This window comes from Meles meles, chromosome 12 (genome assembly GCF_922984935.1).
Source record: "Meles meles chromosome 12, mMelMel3.1 paternal haplotype, whole genome shotgun sequence".
Classification (NCBI taxonomy): Eukaryota; Metazoa; Chordata; class Mammalia; order Carnivora; family Mustelidae; genus Meles; species Meles meles.
Window position 1 is genome coordinate 32651368 of NC_060077.1, and position 22600 is coordinate 32673967.

The 22600-nt window shown below is 55.6% G+C and overlaps 1 protein-coding gene across 3 annotated transcripts in view; it reads left to right on the plus strand.

Moving 5' to 3' along the window:
* Positions 1-2298: 2298 nt before the first annotated feature.
* Positions 2299-22600, plus strand: part of TANGO2 (transport and golgi organization 2 homolog) — a 41782-nt gene continuing 21480 nt past the window's right edge. For 2 of the 3 annotated variants that reach the window (XM_046025305.1, XM_046025307.1), the window contains exons 1-2: positions 2595-2836; positions 14558-14652. In XM_046025305.1, coding sequence (XP_045881261.1) covers positions 2786-2836; positions 14558-14652 — 146 coding nt within the window. In that variant the 5' untranslated portion in view covers positions 2595-2785. The other variant, XM_046025306.1, reaches the window with a different exon arrangement.

A 22600-nucleotide genomic window follows, 5' to 3' on the forward strand; every position in this document is an offset into this window, starting at 1 on the left:
TAAGCAAGGCATCTCTTGTCCTGTGGAACCGCACCATTGGTGACATTCTGAGCCAGCTGCTGTGTGGGCTGGGGGATTCTCTTCCCTCCATTACGAGTGGATCTCATTAGTCCAACTGTCCCTACAGATTTCTCCAGGGGCATTGGCCCATGGTCCTCCTGGAGCTCTATTCTCATAGTGAGCTTGTGGTCCAGCATCTTCTCTTCCCCACACATTTGCTGATGGTGACAGGAGGGGCTGGACAGACCTCTGATGAGAGAGCAAAGGGGAGAACTGTGCTCCAAGATTGTCCTAGGTGAGGACGGCCTCCCTGTCCCCCACTCCTGGCAGGATTCTGTCCCCCAAGCTGGATCACCAACCACATACAGAGGAGTAGGGTGGACAGTGTCAGTTCCAAGATGACTCAAGGCCACTCTCTGGCAGTGGCCTCACCATGACCCAGGCTGCAGGCAGGGGTCAATAACAGTCAAAAAGCAGGGTGGAGAGCCCCTACCGCGTGACCATTGGCTCAAGAACCAGTAACCTAGTCTCCTCCCTCTCTCCCACCCTCTACACCCCACTGCCGGACAGCTCCATATGTGAGCAAAGCTATAGGGACAAAAAGGTTTCAGCTGGAGGTCAGAAAGAACTTCTTAACAGTGGCAAATGTTCAGAGACTGAAAAGGTGACCAAATAAGGCAGTGAGCTCCTCAACCAAGGATGTGTGAACTCTTTCCAACCCCGAGACCCCGGAGTTCAACTTACCACCCCAACCCATCTTATCTGATTTTATCTGCTTCCTAGCACTAAATGTTGTCAACTGGAGTCAGCAGAGACAAAAACAATATATCAGAGTACCTGACATGTATCCATCCAGTTGGATGGAAGTAGCTAGAAGTGGGGCTGGCCCAGGGGCATATACTTCTGAGGCAGACCAGGACTTGAACCTCTGTCCAACCATGCATGACTGCATTCCTCTTTGTTAGCAACAGGAAAGTACCATTCTGTGTCCCATTCTCCTGAGGCATGTGACCCAGTGGTTTGGGGCAGACCATTCTGCAACTGCTGCCTTGTACCCCATGGCATAGTCACATGCGCCTAAGCACCAAGTCTTATTTACCACTATCACCTCTTAGGTGGGTTGAAAGCACTGGCTGTCCAGAGGGAAATCACTGGTACCAACCCAGGAGGATTCTGCTGCCAGATGGTGGGAGGAAGGACCATGCATCAAGCTGAGTCTGCCACCTGCTGCCCATGAGTCCTTGGACATCTGGAGTCCTCAGTTTCCATGTCTGTAAAGGGCTCCTGTTGGGTTCCAGGAGGAGCACAGAAAAAGTGGCAAAAGGGTTGGGTGGAATAGGCATTTGGGTGCATCATGAAGGTTTGTGATCAACTCTTGCCTTTGCTGATCACCCATCAGGCCCTTTCTCTTTCTAAACCCATCTTCCAGGGGGCATCAGTGCTCTGAGTCGGGATCAGGACAGTTTAGGTCTTCACAAGGGACTGTGGATCTAAGCCAGCCACTGCCACTTGCCATCTTTTTTAAAAGTGGTGTAACTGCTCTGAGCTTCAATGTTTGCATCTGTAAAATGGGGGGAGTGACACCTGTGAACTGGGACCCTGGGTTTGGAGTGCTTAGCACATTATTATCCTTCATGTAACTGTCTTCCTTGTCATAGTTTACTGAGCGCTAACTTTGGAGTAGGCGCTGGGCTCTGGGCCTCTGACTCTCCACTTTTCTTGCACTTAGGCCCTAGACACAGCCTTAAGATCACTGAAGGCAGGGAGCCCAGCAACTGCCTCTGTCCTTTTGAAAGGGCCCCAGTCAGTGCCCCTTCCAGCCCTCTTGCTCACTTGCTCACATATTATAGCTGAGGGTGGACCCACTCTTCATCCTAGGGCTTGGACCTCCAGGACCGCCTCAAAGTGGGCTCAAAGTCCACAGTGCCTAGGTGGGTCTGGAGTGCCCAGTCCAGGGTCTATCCATAGTACGGCAGGATTGCGGGGGGGGGGGGGGGGGGTTGGTAGGGGTGATGGGGAGTGGTGCAAAAGCCAGAGCGTAGAGGCTGTACCGAACTAGGAGCCATAAAGAAAAGGGTGGGATGGCCAGGTCTGGAGCCAGTAGTAGGTGTGGAACAGGACCCAGCCTGAGGGGCGTGTCCGGAAGGGGGCATCCCCCTATCACTCCGGGAGAAGGCCGTCAGGTGGTTTGGTAACCTATGGCCCCTGGAGTTCAGACCGCAGCCCTAATGGGTCCACGAAAGCACGCCCTTGGGGCGGCCGCAAGAGGCAGCGACCTCCCACGGGCGTCCTCTGGGGTGGGGAGCCGGGAAGCCTGGGAAAGCGGCGGGGGTCACGAGACCCCCAGACGCCCGCGCAGACCCAAAGCTTGGCGCAGCCCTGGGGGCGGAGCGCCGGGAGGGCTGTAGCCCCCGAGCGACAGCACGCTCAGCCAACGGTGCTCGCGGTCGCTGCGTGCCGCCCCGCCCCTGGAGGAGCAGCCCAATGGCGAGCGCTCGGAGGGCGTGGGGGCGGGGCCTGGGCGGCGGCGGTGGCGCGCGGGCGCGGCACCCGGAAGTCGGCGGTGGCGGAGGCGGTGAGTGTGCGGCTGGCGGTCCCGGCCGGCGGACTTCTCTCCGTGAAGGGCCGGCCGGGGATCCCGGGCATGGGGCTCTGGGGGCGCGAGTAGGGAGGGGAGGGGCAGGGATGCACCTCCCCGCCCTGCCTGTATCCCTTTCCCAATGCGTGGAATGGAAGTCCTGCTGCTGGGTCCGGAGAGACCAAACTGAACCCGACGAAGAGCCCCATGCGTTACTGGAAGGCGTTTCCAGTAATCCCCGCCAGAATGGGAGGCAGGGTCCGTTGTCAGGCCGGTCGGTCTCACTGCGGGAAAGCAAAGACTGGCGGGGCTGGGAGCTGCGTGGTCGCTGCAGGGTGGGTGGGCTAGGGCCTCAGTTCTGAAGCCCTGAGTCACGGTGCCACCTCCCTGTGGCCTGTTGCAGGGCAGCTGGGTGACAGCTGATGTTTGAGTAGGCAGCAAGTGCTGGGTCATCCCTGCGCCTGGACATGCCTTTTCTGGGGTGGCTCAGTTAGTCAGACCATCCCCCCCACCCCGGGGGCATCAGGGGTAGGGGTTGGGCAGGACTGCACCCAGGGCAAGGGCTGGCCCTGGTGCTGGGCTTTAAGACCCCTTCCCCTGCCCCAGCACGTCAAGTGCTTCATGGACTCCCCCTGGGCCACAGCTGTAGAGTGAGCCTTTTGCCTTTGGACCAGTCCCTGAGCCTCAGCCCTTTTCCTCCAGCAGGGATATCACATGCTAGCCTGGCCTGGCGGCCTGCTCCCCGCCACCTGCTGCCTGCTATTTTGCTGTTGCTTTCTAGACTCAGAGCTTTCTTCAGCGAGGCAGATGGGATGTGATGGTAGCTATAAGGGCGCCTACAGCTGGTAGCACTTTGGAAATACTTTCTCGGACTTGCTTATTAATCCTCTGAGCAACCTTTTTTGGGCAAATATTCATTGGTTGGCTGCTGTCCACGGTGAAGAAAACTCAGGCTGAGGGGCGAGGGGTGTTCCCAAGGTCACTCTGAGCCAGGGCCAGGTTCCCAGTGCCTCCGCTCCACCTGGGCCACTGTCTCGGGATCCTGCCTGCTTTGGTGACCTGTCTGGTGAGGTGGAGGCAGGAGGACACAGCTCTGTGCTCTCCTCTCCAGGATCCTAGTGCTCCCATGTGGTAGCTGGGCTGCCCTGGTGCCCCCACCTTATCTGGCTTTTGACTATCAGCCCCAGTCTTGTGCCTTCATGTTACTGGCACGTCCATAGACTGCAGGCCACTCAGACCGCCTGCTCTGGTGTGTGGTGGTGACAACAGCCTTCCCTGAATGAAGGAAACAGGCTGTCAGTTCTGCCCTGCCTATCCAGCCCCTGAATTGTTGTTATTGCCTCATGATTTTTTTTGTGACCTCATTTTGTGGGCTTTTTGATCACTTTTCACCATGGGTGCAACTGTGTGTGGTATCTTGGGGTCTCGTTCGTGTGCCTGGCTTCTGCATCAGAGGGGAGGCGGTGTGGTGCCTTCCCACAGAGGAAGTGTGCCTGTTTCTTCTAAGGACTAATGTGGAGAAATGAGGGGTCTCCAGAGCATGTCTGGAGATCCAAGGCCCATGGCAGGGAAGCTGGAAGGGCTTTTAGAAGTGGTGCCACACTTGTCATTGACGCTCCAGATGTGCAGGAACTGGGTCCATCCTTTGGTGACATGTCAGCATGTGAGGGCATCACCGTGGAATCTGGCATTTGTTGGTCCAGACCATGGGGTGGGGTGATGAGCTCCGTGAAAACAAGGTCGCCCCAGGTCACCAAACTGTATTTTGGTTTTCATTGCAGCTTTGTTTTTTTTCTTTCTTAACTTTCTTTTTTAGATTTGCAAAAATGACATGTGTGCACTTAAAAATAAAAAAGGCCGTCCACCACTTCTCGGTGGCTCCTGTCACTTGACGTAATCTTGGGGGGAATACTCTGTTGTCCTTTATTAAGCATGGAGACAGCAGAGGTCACCGTGAGGCTGGGCTGGCCCCTGGCTTGTGGGGAAGTCAGAAGGGGCTAAGGTAGAGGGGCTGCCCTGTGTCCAGAGCTTTCTCTAATGCTCCTTCTTCCTCTCATTTGTGTTGCTCCTTTGTTTTTTTTTTTTTTTTTTTAAAGATTTTATTTATTTATTTGACAGAGAGAGAGATCACAAGTAGGCAGAGAGGCAGGCAGAGAGAGAGGAGGAAGCAGGCTCCCTGCGGAGCAGAGAACCCGATGCGGGGCTCGATCCCAGGACCCTGAGATCATGACCTGAGCCGAAGGCAGCGGCTTAATCCACTGAGCCACCCAGGCGCCCTGTGTTGCTCCTTTGAATAGCAGGGACAGTGACACTTGGCGTGGAGCTGAGTTAGTGCTCCCTAAACATTGTGGAGATCTCAGAAGGGAGTAACCCTGTGGAAAATTGGTCGCAGTACAACGCCACTTAGTCAAAATGACAAAACACAGACTGTAGAATCCTCGGTTGCCGAGCTGGAAGGAGGGTGGGGTGTTGCAGTGGGCCGGCTGCTCAGAATATTTACAGACGTCAGGGCTTTCTCAGCCAAGGCTCCCAAACAGCACAGCGACACTGTGTTCCCATGTGTGTTTACGTCCTTGGCTGGCAGCCGCCGGGAGGACATGATGCGTCACGCGAAAAGAGCAGTGCCCGCTTTCCAGCTTCGCCCCTGGGGACTGCCACAGTGATAGCCTGGTCTGCTTGGGGGGAGGCTGGGCTGTCTGGGCTCCTTAGCCCAGGCATGTGAAGTCCTCTTCACGTCCTCTGCGTGGCCCCTCAAGACCAGATAGATAGGCTGGCTAGCCTTGAACATACATCCCAAGTGAAATGGAGCTGCAGATTCTGCCTTCATGTGTGCAGCCAGCCAGTGGGAGATGAAAGTGATATGAACCGGGAGCCTCCCATTCTGGGAGTCTAGGCCCATGGAGGCCACAAGAGCTCCCCACTCATTCATGCACATCCCTATCATTCTTGGCTGCATTCTGATTTGGCGCATCTCTCCTCCATCCAGAGGCCCGTGGGCCTTTCCAGCTGACAAAGGAAAGTGCTCCCACCGAGGGGGCAGGCCCCTTCTCCTCCCCTGGCACCCCGATTGTCAGGTGTGGTTTTGCTTTCTGCTCAGGGGCTGGTGTCATTGCTTTCTGCTCGGGGCTGCAGAATTCTACAGCAGCCCTGCTGCGCTGGGTTCTGCTTTGAAGGGTTTGCACCAGAGCTACATTTGCTCTTGGCCGGATCTCCCATGGACAGACTCTTTCTTGGCCTTGCTTTCCTCGCTATGCCAGCCTGCCCATGAGAGGACACATAAAACACACCCGCAGTGAGAGTGCACGTGTTTTAAACATCCAGCCCCATGGCTCATATAGGGAGCCCACCAGTCACACCACTGGCATCTATACTAAGAAGGTGTACGAGCACCCAGCTGTTCCCTTTGTTCCCCAGACCAGGTGGCCCTGCCCTGACTTGTGTCCTTAGAGATGAGGCTGGCTTATTTCTGGCTTTGATACCTGTGCCAAGGCGGTGTGTTCTCTCTGCTGCCATGGGGCTGCCAGGGAGCCGGGGAGCCAAGGAGCCGGGGCTCACTCGAGACTTACCAGTTTGCCGTGCTTCCTGCCCAGTGCGGGGGCGGGGGAGGGCATGGCCCAGCACCATTCATTAGGCTCTTCGAAGATTCTATGAAGAGCCAAGAGGGAAACTTGGCCAGAGTGTGTGCTGAAGCTAAGAGGCCTGCCTCACATGCTGGACCCTGTGGAGCCCAGTGACTGCGTGTCCAGGGTATGGCTGATGAGGGACAGACCTGACGCTTGGCACCTGAGAAGTAAGGGGGGTGGTCCATACCTTACACTGCCCACGGGAGCAGGACACAGGCTGACCTGAGAACTAAGTCAAAATACAACCGTACAAAAAAGGCAAGGGAAAGGACCTTTTGCTTTGGGACAGGGAGGGTAGCTGCTCTGCGGTAGCGATGGGGAAAACTTGCGGTAAAGAAACAGACTCTTTCCAATGGGCAGTGGCACGGGCAAGGCTGCAGGACGGGGAGGAAATATTGGCTACCGGTGGAACATAGGCCATGAGTCTGCCCATACCACGTGCACCACCCTATAGATCAGTGCGGCAGAAGTCCAGGGCAGAAATTGGTGATTCGTGGATGTGGGCAGGCAGGTGTCTGTAAGGTGTGTGGTCCCTGGGAGTTTCCAGTATAACCCTGGTGAGTGTTTCCTGCCACCCGGAGGAGGGCAGCAGCGGCAGGCTGTGGTGCTGGTGGGATGCACCCCTACCCAGCCAGTGGTACCTGCACTGGATGTCTGGGGGGAGTTGGGCCAGGTCTGCTCACCTGAGAGCATCTTCCTCCACCCAGCCATTCCGCCTCCTCCATCTCTGCCCTAGGAAGGTCCGCAGCCCATTTGCAGGGCCTAGGCATGGGGCTCCTCTGTGGCACTCTACAGGGGCTAGAAATGTGATGGGACTGAAACATCCATGTGGCCACGTGGCCAAGTGAAGGGGTATGTCCCCCGGGGAAGCCATGCAGCGGCTAGCAGGCTAGGCAGACAGTTGCCCCTTGGTGAGGACAGCTCTGCACAGCCAGTCAGCTGGAAGACACAGCGGGATCCTGTGTGTGTGTGATAACCCCATGGCACACACCAATACTTTGCTGAGAAAGATCTGGAGGCGTACCACCAACAAGATACAGGGCTTTTGCAGAGTGAGTATACTTGGAAACTTTCCAGATGAGAGTGTGTGCTCCTGGATAACTGGATGGTGGGAACCACAACCACAGACTCCACTGGCCCACAGGAGCTGCTGTTTGTGGCCTCAGGCGGTGTGGAGCCTTGGGCTGGGGATGGACAAGTGGGTTGCAGGTGTGGGAGGATGGGTGGGCTGGAAGGAAGGGACAGGGGCCAGCCTTGTTGCAAATGCTGGAGGAGATGGTGCCGGTTGGTGTGGGGTGGGTGGCGGGCACAATTGGTATGCAATGACCGTGAGCCCCCAGTCTGGGTGGGCCAGCAGCTGGGTGGCATCTGGAGTATACAAGAGGGACACAGGGGTCAGTGAGCACCCCCAGCAGTGCTGAGGTCACCTCATCGCCTGGCCACACCCTTCCTCATCTGGGCTAAGCAACAGCGAGGTCTGGTCTGCGTGGCCCTTGGGCCCCACTTGCCTTTTCTCCCAGTGAGCCTCTGTGAGGTTGTGGACGTGCCTTCCCTGGCTAGGGAAGCAGATCCTCACCGTCGGTCCATCCATGTGCCAAGCCTTGTCCCCACATGGCCCTCACCTGAGCCACGGCAGCCATCACTGTGTCTCTTGGCGTGTGGCCCTGACCCATGTTTGGCCGGGCTGTCTGCCCACCAGCTCAAGTCGTTTCCTTGTCTTGCTCTTGTTAGACACCGTGTGGAGTGAGGCTTGGAGCTTGAGTCAGCTGAAAGGCCTGGTTATTCTGCACGAGGGCATGTACCTGGCTGCCCTTGGCTGGTAGGACAGCTCTGTTGGTTCTTCTGGAAGGCAGGGGAGGAAGAAGAAGGCCCCGGCTGGAGTGGGCAGGTTTCAGAGGCAGCAGTGGGGGAGGGAGAGAGTAGCAGGCACCGTGGAGCATGCAGAGAACTCTCAAAAGTTTTATCAGCAGATGGGCTGGGAGTACCTGGAAAGCCTCCGGTGCTAAGAAGAACTGATATGAGACCCAGGACCCATTCTTCGAGTTTTGCATTACCAAGTGCTCAGAGCAGGGGAAGGCAGAAACGGGGAGCTGGGAGGACTTCCTCTGGCTTTCTCAGAGAGAAGAAAGGGCAGCCCATGGCTTTGGTTTGAAGCGAACTTTCTGCTTTGGCCTCACACCTCATAGGTCCTTCCGGCCGGGGCTCAGGTGTGCCCAGGGACTGTAGGTGTGTGCAGGGAGTGTGGGCCCTGGGCTCCTGGTTGGGGGGACCTGGGACAGGCGCACACTTGGGCTGGGGGAGGCCACCCTTGGAGACACAGTGCTTCCTTTCCACGGCGTATTTCTAGGCAGGCCAAGGACACAGCGGGTGTCCCAGGCTGTGGGCAGGTGTGAGGTGTAGTGTGGGGGTGTTGCGCTCCTCCGTGTATGTGTGGCCTCGTATACCTGCTCGGCCTGAGTCCCAGTCCCTGGGTTGGGGGCCTTTGTCAGGTGCCATGAGAGAGAACTTTAGAGCTGTGGCCTTTCTCTTCCCCACACGCGGGCCCTATTCAGTTCCAGGAAAGGCCTGGGTAGTGTTTTACAACTGAGTCATCGATGGGTCATAGAGGTCGGCTGCTCAGGTGAAATCTTGGTTGTGATGAAGATTGCCTGGTAGCTGCTTGCAGCTGTGAGAGTTTCTGTGAGTTCTGGAATGTGGCTCACTGGGAAAGCCTTGGGGCTGATGCTCTTGAGTGAGTGACTGCTGAGGCTGCCTCCTCACCAGTGGGGCCCAGCCCTCTCGTTTTCTCTGTGGAATAGTCCAGGAAGCGTCTCTTCGGGTACACACAGCCTGAAATGATAGGCGCCCCCGCGCCTTCAGCCTCTGTGCCCTGTGGGTGTTCTGGGCCCCTGTCAGGATGGTTGGCCACCTCATAGGCTCCATTTTCCAGCCCCATTGCTCACATGGCTTCCCCTCCTTGGTCTGGGCTGCTGTCTGGGCTCTTCCATCCCTGTGGGCAGCTCCAAGGCCTGGCTGCACCCTTGAGTTTGTGGCTTTTGTGAGACAACACCCCTGGTGGGACCACATGTGGACGTGGGGACTTTTTGTCACCTATCACTAGCTTTCCCAGGGTTGACCACTGAGAGAACACTGCAGCGGGCACATTGGCTTCTTAGCGATTCCATGAAGGCACTGGGTGTGGTGGTTTGTGGGTGGGCCAGAGTGGTGTTGAGGTGTGGTGCTGGGGGTGTCCTGGCCTTCTGGGAGGCTGCCTGGGAGCAGATGCAGGGTTGGGAGGCCCACTCGGTTCCAGCAGCCCATGCGTGCCTGCCCCTTTTCTCTGAGCGCAGCCGGCAGGTTCCTCCACAGGCCTCCTATGTGACCTCAGGCACACTGCCAGAGCTCTTGGGGAGAGGGGAATCACCCCTGTGAAGCACCTGGCATGGGAAAGTTTTCCCTGGCTGTCCTGTCCTCTGCTCTGTGGCACAGGGGGCCCGGCCTTCTCTGGGTCTGTGTATTACCCTCCCAGAGAGCCAGATTCTGTGGCACCTGCCCCTTTTTGGTGGAGGTACTCTTTTGCATGCATGGGGTTACCCGTGCTGCCCTCCTGGTTACTGTGAGGCCAAATGAGGGGAAGGGGAACCCTTCCCATGTGAAAAGGACGGGTCTATGACATTCAGCTGCCATCCGCAAGCCAGGGGGTGGGTGTGCACACCACTGTTGTTGCCTCCTTCGCCTCCTGGGGCCCACGGCATCCTGGGTGCAACAGGCAGGGGTGGGTGCGGCTTCCTTCACTGCTTGGATGCTGCCAAGCTTTGCTACCTCAAGGTCCTCCCCCCACGAGGTTGCCAAGGCCCATGGGTGAGGTTCCTGATCAGACCTCCCCAGGACCTTCCTGTCTCTTCCTCTAGCTGTGGGTTGCCCCTGGCCTGGAGGCTGCCATGGGGATGCAGACACTCCACGAGGACCCAGGCTTAAATGCCTGGTGGAGGTGGGAACAGAGGGACGGGGATGTCACTGAGAAAGCCAGGCACACTATTGCCTGGGACTCCACCCTCCTTTACACATTTTACCAGCTCCGGTGTCCTTCCAGGGTGAGTTCCCCAGGACGAGGAAAGAAACCACCAAATATGGATGAACCCAAGGCCCAGCTGGCATGGTGGGGCCTACAGAGGCCTGTCCCCATCTTTTTCCGCTGTGCCAGGCTCGGAACTGTGGGTAGTGGAGAACAGTATTGTCTTAGTGCCCTGAGTGGCCAGGCAGGCAGGCGTACGATGGCAAGAGCTGTTTGTCCCTGTTAGTGGTTCCAGCCTCTTGCCCACCCTGTGCCTAGCCTGCGAGACAGTGCCTGGGACCACAGTGGCTGTATCCAGAGCTCACTCAGGGAGCCCTGCAAGTCAGCAGGAGGGAGAAAATGGCCCAACAAGTAGGATGTCAGGGAGGATTTCACCAGGGCCTGGGTAGGGGCATACTGGGAGAAGGGCCCTGCACCCATGAGACCTGCCTAGGTGAAGGAGGTTGCAAGGGGTGGTGGGACATGGAGCTGAGAAGGGGTGGGGCAGTGGGCAGCGGGCCTGGCTTGAGTGGGGGGGCGAGGGATTGGAGAGAAAGGCAGTTCCTGATGGTCCCCTCCCCAGGGGCTGGCTTTCCTCTGGTCCTTCCCTCCCAATGACCACGTCTTCATCGAGGCCGCAGCCCTGGGCTTTGTGCCCACACCTCTGGCGCCAGGCTGCTTGGAGATCCATCAGTGGCCTTCCCTCCAACCACAGAGCCCTCCCTGCTGCCACTGTCTGGAGGGCTGGCCTGCCACCCACATGGGCTGGCTAGGATGGTGAGGTGAGGTCCTGCAGCCAAGTTGGAGGGCTCTACCTCTGGCTTGTGAGCATCAGTAGCCAGAGCTGCTCCCAGTGGATGGCCTTGTCCAGCAGCTGGGCACACAGCCCAGAGAGGTGCACAGTAGGCCAAGGCCTACATCATGGCCTTTTCCGATAACCCAGAACTGCATGTTCCTGGTGGGACAGCATGTCCCTGGTGGAGTAAGCCTCAGAACCATCCTCTGTCCTGGTGGGGCTCTGAGTGGGTGGGATTTCAGAAGTGATGGCTTGGCAGGGCTCTTCCCACTGACCCCGGTTGGCCTGGTTGCCATAGGCAGTGCCAGTTGAACTCTCCTGCAATGTTCTCCTTTGTGGAAGAAACCAGCTCCCTGGGAGTGAGAAGACCTGTGTCTTCTGTGGTGGACAGTGGCCAAGTGGCAGGTGACCACCTGCTGCCCCTGGTGGGTGGGGCACTTAGGACCCCAGGAGGCCCCATTTGCTTCCTACTTCCCTGGACCATGTTCTATACAATTTGACCTGTCTCATCAGCCATGTCTAATCTGCTCATCGTAAATCCACTGCTGAGTTTTTTAATCTGTGGTTCCCAGAGCTTCTGGTTCTAAAAGTCCTTTCCGGTGCTTTGCGGACCTCCTGGTTTCTTCTTTCTCGGATCCTCTCCTGCAGATGTTCTCCAGTTTCATTTTTCTGCAGTCAGAGCCTGGTGGGTTTGTGAGATGGGTGGGGAATCACTTTCTGCTGCTCCTTGCTTATGGCACTTGGTTTGTTATGTGGCATTCTTTCTGATTGTCCTGCTCTTTGTCCTAGAAATGATTGGTGAGATTTCCCAGAGGTCTAGCATGAAGATGAGAACTTCGGTTCTCCAGGTGCTGAGGAGCGCTGTCAATTCGAGTCTTGGCATGAGGATCCCTGGACCACCAGTGTGGCCCCAGCTGTGCTCTTGTGACTTCTCAGAGCTTCTTCCCCACTTTGTGTGCTGTCCCTGTGGCACCTGGGAGTGGCTGAGGATAGAGCCCACTCTCACCCTAGGAGTGGTGTCTTTCAGGGTCCCAGCTCCACTCAGGGGAGGGTTTCCTACTACAGTCCCAGCTTGGGGCAGCCCTGGGCCTTATCTTCAGTCTCCCTCACCTTCATGGCCACCAGTTTGCTCACATAGGCCAGTGCCCCAGGGAATAGCCAGCGTACTCTGCTCTCTTTTTTCTCTGGGTTTCCACGTTCTCTGAGATACTGGCCAAATCCTGCATGACCTTGTTAGTTCTTGGGTGCTTTTAAGATCTTTTCATATTCTTTCAAGCATTTTGAGTTGTTTTTACTAGAAGGGTCAGTTCCAGCAGCCTGCCCACCAGTCTTGATATCATCAGGTAAGCCTAGGATGCTGGCCCTAGTGGGCACTACCCAGGCAGCCAAGGGTAGGAACCCAATGTGCTGCTGTCACCTCGGGGACCTCTTCTGCATCAGGCACTGCTTTCAACTCCATCTCCTGGCACCCTGCATTTCTGCAGTGAGACTGGTCACCATGGTGATGTCACCTGTACAGCCGAGGGTTCTACCAAGGACAGGGATGGGTCCCCTGAGGCATCACTGATGCCCGTGCCTGCAGGGGCTGGGGCGGGGGGAGGGACATGGGACTGAGTCGTAGGAATCCCTCTAGGGCCTGTGGGAGCCAGTGGCGACAGTAGTGGCATGGATCCCTCCTCCCTGACCCCCTCCCTCTACTTCCCAGGCCAGCCAGAGCGGTGAGCAGGAAGGAGTGGAGAGGCAGGGACAGCATGGTATCAACCACAGGAAGACCTCCATGTGGCCCCGAGCTGTGGTCGTGTCCACAGTGCCAGTCTTGGGCTTCGGCCCCTCCTTGGCTTTTCCATGCTCTGTGGCCAGATCCCCTGCCACCTGTCCACCTACCCACCCACCCACACTTGGGTGCTGGTACAGCTTAGAGGGCAGGGTTGGCATGGTAGGAATGTCCTCCTTCTATGAGTCCCCAAACAGAAAATGTTTAATTTCAGAGACCCAAGAACTAGGAGCAGTTGTGTGAGTCTAGAGGGGGGCCCTCACCTCTCCTCTGTTCTCCTGCCCCATTCCATGGTCAGAGTCCACCTCTCTCGGGATTATATGTGTGTGGGTGGTGGGGACCCTGGCTTGGGGCACTGAACTAGAGCCCCTCTTGCCCACTCCTCCTCCTATGCCTGAAGGGAACACTGTGCCGGCGGCCCTCACAGCAGGCTGGCCCCCCCCGACCCCCCCAACCCCGCCATGGCTTTAGGAATGGTACAGTTTTTCTGGTTTATGTTGAAACTTGGAGCAAGGATGGGCAGGGTCTGGCATCACATCCCACCTTCTCCCAGCTGGGACCCAATTCACAGACCCTCTTTACAGATGTGAACCCCAAACCCTGCTCTACTAGGCACTATGTGCTTACTCTTTTGGGGTGGGGGATGGGCAGGGTACCACATGGACCCTCCCCAGTCCCAGGGTACCCCATAGCTCACTGGGAGCTCAGCGGCCTCCTTTAGGCACATGCACGCACACACACAGTCACATGCCCGCATGCATGCATAGGCGGGAGCACACACACGCAGATACCCACATGTGGCTGTACACTCACACATGCGCGCAGACCTCAACGCCTCACATGCACGCACATCTGCCGAACACTCCCACACCTCCCTTGCTCATGAAGCTCTTCTTGGGGTATCTTTTTTGGCTCCCTTCAATACCTCTGCAGCCTCTGTGTCATCCATTCCCTGGCCCTGGCCTCTGGCTCTGCCCTGCAGCCATGCCCTGGCTTAGGCACACATACCGGACCAGAGCCCCTCACAGCCACCTTGTCCAGGGTCAGTGGCCTTAGGAGCTCATCTCCATCCTCAGCTTGGTTGGGGGTAAATATCTGGTGGGCCTAGAGGCCGCCAGGCCCGGGGCCTGCGTGTACAAGGGTAGGCACTTTGTCCTTGCTCCTTGAGACCTGGCTGCCTATCCACTTCACCGGATACCTGTGTTTTGCCCCCTTGGGCCCACCTGCTTACATGGGTCCCCAGGCTGCATCTGTGCTGTCATGGGTGGATGGCGTGGGCTGGCATCCCCAGGCCGGTCAGATGGGATGCAGCCCTTCCTTGGGGAGCTGGGGCCTGGAATGGGTGCCATTGCCAGGGGATGGGATGATTTGGTCTAGGTGGGGGGCGGGGGGAACGTAACAAACCACAGGGCCTCCCAGGTCCGGTGGGGAAGGCACCCACCGGATGCCCCAGCTATGCCTGTGGGTCTCATTGTTGCTTCCGTGGCCAGCCTCCACATGGTGTGGCCAGGGCCAGTGAGCCTTGTAGGCAGCGGGGGACAGTCTGGCCCGTGCTGATGTGTGTGCACACTTAGGGAGATGGTTGGCTGGTGCTGATGAACATCATGGTGTCTGGCATATTCTGCCATGCCCCATAAGGGTCAGGGGCATCCCGGAGGCAGGTCGTTCTGGGCCAGGGAGCACTGCAGGTGCAGGAAGGCAGTGTTGTGTTGTCTGCTGTTTATTCAACGCATTTTTTTTCCTTTTCCCGCAGACTGTGATCCTTTGTGAACAAAGCCACTCTCAGGGACCCATGTGCATCATCTTCTTTAAGTTCGATCCTCGTCCAGTCTCTAAAAATGCATACAGGTAACCCCCTTGCTCTGTGTCTGTGGTCCTCTGCTTGGCCTCAGGGTCCCCACTGTCCTCCCAGTGCCCAGATGGGGACAGGTTGTACAGGCTGGGCCTGCCCTATCCAGTGGTGGTTACTCAGTATGGGGTGTGGCAGTGAGTACCGCTTGGTGGCAGGAATGCTAAACGGACATACAGAGACTTAGCTGCTTAAGGTCGCTGTGTGGGCAGCACAGAGGAGCCACATGCGGCCAGCCAGGGGTGCACCCCTGTGGTCTTGACGGGGGCACCAGGGGTGGCAGAACTGGTTTGATGAGCAAAAGCCCCGTTTGGACTGGCTGGTCTGTGTTGCCAGTGGAAAATCTGGGTGGTGGTGGCAACAGAGGGTCTGTGGGTCCTGAGCTGGGGAATGAGGATGGGGGCGGGGAAGCTAGGAGACGAGCAGAGGAGGTGGGAAACAGGCCAGAAAGACGTAAGACATGATCCAATGCACCGCCCCCCCCACTCCCCATGACCCTGGGATCTGGATGTGCCCCTCTGTTTCCTGGGGCAGCCTGATGTCAACAATTCATCTATGTTTTTCTAGGTATGAGGCTGAGAGGTCACTCAAAACCAAAAATGACATTTAATAAAACCAAGTAAACATTTTATTTATTTATTTGACAGAGAGAGAGTGAGAGAGTGAGTGCACAAGTAGGGGGAGCGGCAGGCAGCAGCAGGCTCCCCACTGAGCAGGGAGCCTGATGCAAGGGTCGATCCCAGACACCCAGGTGCCCCCAAAATGATATTTTAAACTGATCACTAGTGCAATTGCTTGGAAAGTTTTCATCATTTAAAAATCTATACCAAGGGACACCTGGGTGGCTCAGTCAGTTGTGTGTCTGCCTTCGGCTTGGGTCATGATCCCAGGGTCCTGGGATCAAGTCCTACATGGGGCTCCTTGCTTGGTGGGGAGCCTGCTTCTCCCTCTGCCTGCCTCTCCCCCTGCTTGTGCTCGCTGTCTCTCTGACAAATAAGTAAATAAAATTAAAAAACAAATAAGTACATTTAAAATTTGTACCAGAAATGACTTAAATCATCTTGATAGCTTTTTAGATTTGAGTCACCATGTAAAATTGCACAGACACCATGCTGCTAATTTCGTGCTGAATGAAGGTCATTCCAGTCCAGGGGCTGGGGACTAAAGAGTCCCCAGTGTTCCCATCATTCAGAAGAATGGCCAGCAGGGCCAGGCCAGGATCCTGGAACTGACCCTGAACGACCCCCAGTAGAATGAGCTCTTTGAGTCAGGATGCAGCCAGTGGGCAGAATCCAGGTGCAGTGATTTATTTGAGCTGGGGAAGTGTAACATCCAGAATTATTAACCATACTAGGATTGGAATGCCCTGGGCAGAGCCCTGTCTTCCACCCTCAGGCTGAGAGCCAGACTTTGCTGGAGAGGCTCAGCTGCAGTGCATTGACTAGGAAAGAAATCGCTGGGGCGCCATGGCAGCAGAACTTGCTAGGAGTCTACTCTCCAGTGTGCTGGCAACTGTCGCGGGAGGATACTGGGCAGAGGTGCTGGCCACTGGGTGCTTGGGGGAAGCTCTGTGTGTATTGGGATTCATCCTGGGGGAGCTGGAGAAGCACTCAGGGGGGGCCTGAGGAAACACCTTGCAGCCAGGCCAAGAAGCCTCTCCCTCCAGGGTGTCTCTCTGGCGCCCTCTACTGACAAAACTTAATAAGGTATCAGCCGCAAAGTTCAGCTCCTTCATCGTGAGGAGGCAACTAGGGGCAAATTTGGGGCTGAGTCATAAGGACTGGATCACGGACATGGTCAACTCCTTTGGCTACTGAGGTTTTATGTGCGCCCTTCTGTGCTCACGTAAACCCTTACATACCAACAAAATGACTCCGTTTTCACCTGAGAAGTGAAGGATTTCTCGCACGGGGACACAGTCTGGCAATTTCTGGGTCTGTTGCTGACTGTATTTACAACCACATTCAGCCACAGCCTCTCTGGATGTGGTGTTTCCCGAAGTTACCGCCAGTCTCTGTCAGTAAAATAAACACGGGAAGAAGGAGGAAAGAGGTCTTTCTTGCTTTTGCTCAGGATCTGTGTGTCACTGCCATGACCTCTCCACGACTCCTTATAGATTGTGATTCGAGACAGCCTTGGCATTTCTCTCCAGTGTATTCCAAAGCCCCGAGCCAGAAACTACATTTGCCACCTCTGGTGACTGACCGAATCCACTTGTTTACCCTCTTGCGTGGGAAGGCAAGAGGGTCTTCCGGTTGGAGCACGTGCTCTAGCTGTGGGGCTCTCTGGCCCGTGAGAATGGGTGGGCCACAGGCCCTTGGTGTCCATGGTTCTGTATGTGCATGATAGGAGAAAAGGATGGGGGAGCAAGGGGGGAACGCCTCGGGAGGGACACTGCAGCAGGTCCAGTGAGGAGAGGCCAAGCCTGGGCCTGTCCGAGGTTGGAGAGAGGTTCCCAGTGCCTGGAGTGGGATGGGGAGCAGGCCAGGCTCCAGGGCCATCAGTGTGGTAGGGAGGAGACCCTAGATGGGGCCAGCAGGACCTGCCCCAGCACCCCTCTTGCTTTAGCCATCCCTGTCCTGGCCTGGGTTTACCAGCCTCTGTCCCCTGCATTGGCATCCACTGCTGTGTCTTCCTCTCCCCACCCCCCGCCCACCAATAACTGGCAGGAATAAGAGTGTGTGCCATTCTAACCATGGACAAATGTCCAGTTCAGTGGCATTAAGTACATTCACATTGTTGTGCAACCTTCCGTGCCATCCATCCATCTATCTCCAGAACCCTTCATTGTCCCCAACTAAAGCTCTGTCCCCACCAAACACTGACTCCCCGTTTCCCTCCCCCCACCCCTGGGAACCACCAGTCTCCTTTCTGTTTCTATGACCTTGACTGCTCTGGGGACCTCATGTAAGTGGAATCGTAGTATTTTTGTGTGACTGGCTTCTTTTACTGAGCATAGGGTTCTCAAGGTCACGGTGTAGCAAGTGTCCGAATCTCCTTCCTTCTTGAGGCTGAGTAACATCCCACCATATCCAAGACCACAGTTTTATCTGCCTACATCTTGATGGACACCTGCACTGTTGCCCCTTTTTGACTGTTGTGAGTCATGCCACTGTGGAGATTCGCATACAGGTGTCCGTTTGAATCCTGCTTTCCTTTCTCTTGGGGGCAGACACCCCAAAGCAGAATTGCTGGATCATATGGCAATTCTGTGTTTGACTTTCTGAGGAACTGCCAAATTGATTCCCTCGAGTGTCTTTTGATGGCTATGCCATAGACTTCCCAGGCCATGTCAGCCCATGTCTCTTTTGGTGGCGAAGTATGTCTTCACAGTGTATCATCATTGTGTATTGTACAGACCAACTTCTCTCCCACCAAGCCGGACAAGCCAGGTGCTGGGGCCATCATCCACTTGAACTCTGCTGCCCACCAAGCCAATCCACGTGACTGGGACCGATCAAAGACCCTGTGCTCCGTGTGCTCTCTTAGGCACCCTTAATTTCATCATAACCTGCAGTGGCCTCTTGACACTGGGGTAATGGGAAACACCTGGTTTTGTTTGTGGGTTAAGCTCATCCCTGCAGTCACCGTTGCTCCCGGGTCCAGTGGTTGCGAAGGGGACTTTTGTAGTTGGGATGGTAGCCATCCTTGCCATGTAAAGTTGGCCTCTGAACAGCGTGGATTTGAACTGTGCCAGTCCACTTACATGCCAGTTTTTTAAAGTATGATACTATAAATGTATTTTCTCTTCCTTATGATTCTTTTTTAAGATTTTTAGTTTTTTCTGAGTAATCTCTACACCCAACGTGGGGCTCGAACTTACAACCCTAAGATCAAGAGTCGAGGGTTCCACTGACTGAGCCAGCCAGGCCCCCCTCTTTGTGATTTTCTTTTTTTTTAAAAAGACTATTTATTTATTTATTTGACAGATAGAGATCACAAGTAGGGAGAGAGGCAGGCAGAGAGAGAGAGAGGAGGAAGCAGGCTCCCTGCCAAGCAGAGAGCCCAATGCGGGGCTCGATCCCAGGACCCTGGGATCATGACCTGAGCGAAAGGCAGAGGCTTTAACCCACTGAGCCACCCAGGCGCCCCTCTTTGTGATTTTCTTAATAATGTTTTATTTTTCTCTAGCTTACTTTATTATAAAAATATGGCATGTAATACACATAAAAATTACACGTGAATTAACTGTTCACATAATTGGTAAGGTTTGAAGTGAACAGTAGGCCAGTACCAATTAAGTTTTAGTGGAGTCAAAAGTTATACATGGATTTTGGGGTGCCTGGGTGGCTCATTTGGTTAAGCATCTGTCTTTGGCTCAGGTCCTGATCCCAGGGTCCTGGGATAGAGCCCCGTATTGGGCTCTGCTTAGTGTGGAGCTTGCTTCTCCCTCTCCCTCTGCTGCTCCCCCTGTTTGTGCTCCATCTCTCTCTCTCTCTCTCTCTCTCCCCCTACCAAATAAATAGATACGAGCTTTAATTAAAAAAAAAAGTTATACATGGATTTTTGACTATGCAGGAATGGAGGTTGGTGCCCCAACCCCTATGGTCAGGGATCAATTGTATACGTAAATAATTTAAACATCTCTCTGCCCTACAGAAAAGAATGAGACAGGCTCACCTTTGATGGCGTGGGCAGTGTCACCCCTGGCTCTACCCTTGCCGGATGCTGATCTCACAGGCGTGTATTTTCTGGCTTCCCAGGAGTCAGTTCCTGAAAGATGAGCCTGTCCCTGTCATCCCCTGCCTGGGCCTGGCCCAGCGATGGTGACGCTTGGTCCGTGCCTGCCACTTTGCAGGCCTGCTGGTGAAAGGCGTAGCTCCCAAAGCATCTCTCCTTCTCTTGGACCTCATTTGATCATCATATCCTCTGTTTCCCCACGAGAGAAAGCGTAGCCCGCTAGAGCATGCATCCTGTGGTTTGTTCTGCACAGATTTAGCAGTCCTAGTGTGTCATTGAGTGACACTCCCTGGACGCAGGCAGGGAGGGAGGGAGCCAGCTTAGCCCCTGCCCAGGGAGTGAAATGAGCATGGCTACTTCCGCAGACCATCTCCAGGCCTGATGCTGAGCTCAGCCCTGGTATCATGGATTCCATGGCCTACACCTCCTGTCCCCCATGTTACGGATACCTGTTCCTCCAGGTGTGGCAGCCGTCCCCATGTCACATCCCACTGACCTGGCATGACTCCCCAGATGCCCTCGGGCCGCCCCATCTATCTTCTTGGTGCTGAACTGGCCCTGGTAAGGGGGGCTCCTTGGACGTCACTCCCTATAGGGGTTGCCCCTGCCAAGACGTGGGATTCCCCTGGGTGGTCCCAGCTTCTGCCTCCCATGCCCTGGCACTTGGAACCTCCAATTTTTGGCGACGGTTACCCAGTGTGAGTACTGTCTGGGTGCCTAATGTTGGTTCTGTTCGTTTTGTGGTGGTGCTGATGCCTGCAGCACTGCAGTGAGGAGTGGAGCAGAGGAGAAATTATTTGAGCAGCTTAGGAGGTGCTGACTTAGAAGGTTTCCCTGCTGGCTGCAGCTTTGCCCCGGGGTCCCAATGACCTTGCTCTGTAGAGGCAGCGGTCTTTCCCTGGGATTCCAGTTCTCCCTGTTTGCAAAGGGATACATGCTTTTTGGAAAAAAGTCATACCCTACAGGACAAAGTAAAATGTGAGCTCCTGTAAGCCCTGTGGTAGGCTCCCAAGATTCCTGCCCCCGCTGTACACATCAGTGTCATCCATTCCCCTGGTTGTGTGTGGGACCGTGGGGCTAAATGCGAAGGCATTTGGCCAATGTGATGAAGGTCCATAATTGGCTGCCTTGGAGGTAGTCAAATGGGAGCAGTCCTGGGTTGGTCTGACATAATCAGGGGACCCCCGGTGGGACCAGGCCTCTCCTAAAGAGAGAAGCTGCCGTGCTTGGAGGGGCCCATGGCCAGGAACTGGGGGTGGCCTCCAGGCGTTGAGAGTGACCCTGGCTGAGGACGGGACTACTGCAGCAACCTCAGGAACACAAGGAAGATGCTGAGCCTCAGCAGCACCCTGCCAGTTGGCACGTTAGGGGCATGTGAGCAGAGCACACGGCACATCCGGCCCCTTCTCCTGATGGCAGACTGAGATGAGAAGTAGACCCGCTCTGAGCTGCTGCTTGCACGTGCTATGTGTGTGGCCATTTGTGAGGCCCCAAAGAAAGCCAGTACACTTCCTGTCAGGTAACACCATTGTGGCTGTCGTAGAACCACCATCTTTATCAAAATGTCTGTCTGTTTGTTTATTTTTAATATTTTTATTTATTTATATGACAGAGAGAGAGAGAGAGAAAGCACACAAGCAGGGGGAGCACCAGGCAGAAGGACAGGGAGAAGCAGGCTCCCCGCTGAGCATGGAGCTGGATGTGGTGCTCAATCCCAGGACCCAGGACCCAGGACCCAGGATCATGACCTGAGCTGAAGGCAGACGCTTAACCAACTGAGCCACCCAGGTGCCCCAAAATGCCTGTTTAAACTCATGAGCTGAGTCTCCTTGTTGACTCCAGTCTGGACGGGCTTCTGGACGAGCTGTCACATCCTTCTGGTGGCTTCCATGGGACTCATCACTGCTGGTGACATCATGGGCCATGGCCCCGGGCACCTGCTACCTGGTGCTAAACTCTCCATGGAGGGTGCATAGATTTGCCCCCTCAGATGGTGCAGAGACACCCCCCCCCACCCCATAGTCACAGATTTACCTCCCCAGATGGTGTGCAGGCCCATCCCAGATGGTGCACTGACTCATCTTCTAGACAACACACAGCTCCCCCCCAGGTGGTGCGCAGACTGTGCACTGCAGGTGGTGCACAGACTCCTCCCCACGGGTGCTGCGCAGGCTCACTCAGGTGGTGCACACCCAGTACCTCGAGACAATGCACAGACCCACCCCCAGTCGCAGGGTGAGGAATCCCCATCAGCGATGAGTCGGTGGTTTCAGTTATTAGAACAAAACTTTGGGTGACTTGCTGTCCTTAGAGCCCCTGGCTTGTGGGCATGGCCCCTGCCTCTGGGCGCTGTGGCACAGATGGCTTTTTGGGGTTGCAGCACCCAGAAGTGGTGAGTGAGGGAGTACTTTCTCTTACTTGGAGCCTTGATGTGAGTACTCAGGCCCACATGTTTCCCAATTAGATATGTAATGGAATCCGCAGCAAACCACTAGCAATTCAGCGAAATAGTGGCTCTTTTTTTTTTTTTTAAGATTTTTATTTCTTTATTTGACAGAGCACAAGTAGGCAGGGCGGCAGACAGAAGGAGAGAGAGAAGCAGGCTCCCCACTGAGCCGGGGGCCTGATGTGGGGCTTGACCCCAGTACCCCAGGATCACACTTGAGCTGAAGGCAGCTGCTTAACCGACCGAGCCACCTAGATGCCCCTAAATAGCGACTCTTGTGGCAGCAATAACCCAGCAGTTAATATTCCTAGTTATTAACAAATGCATGTCGCTGCTCCCTGTTTTAAAAATAGTAGGGAGTTGGAAATCTCAGGACAGAAGGTTCTGCTCAGTCAGCTTTTTTTTTTCCTCTCCCTAATTTTTCCTTTTCTGGAGACTTACATAAGAATCAGAACCAGAAGCCAATAGTACCAGTGTCGATTTGGGAAGCACCTTCCTGGCCTCCCTGGGTCCACCCCCCCCCCCCCGGCCTGTTCAAGTGAGCAGAGGAGCAGGAATGCGTGTCTGAAGGAGAGCACTGTTTCCTGACCACATGGAATGACCTCCGCCCACAGGGGTTGGTGGGGTCCCTGGCCCATACAGGCAGCCCGTGGAGCAGTGCCCGCTGTGCCAGTCGGGGTGGATCCAGAATTGAGTCACAGAAGAAAGGGACAAAGCAGATGTGGTGGAAGATAGGGGACAAGGCCCAGGGGCTTCTCCCTAAGGCTGCCTACCTCAACCTGGGGCTGGGGTCCGACAGGTGGAGCTGCAGAGGACTGTTC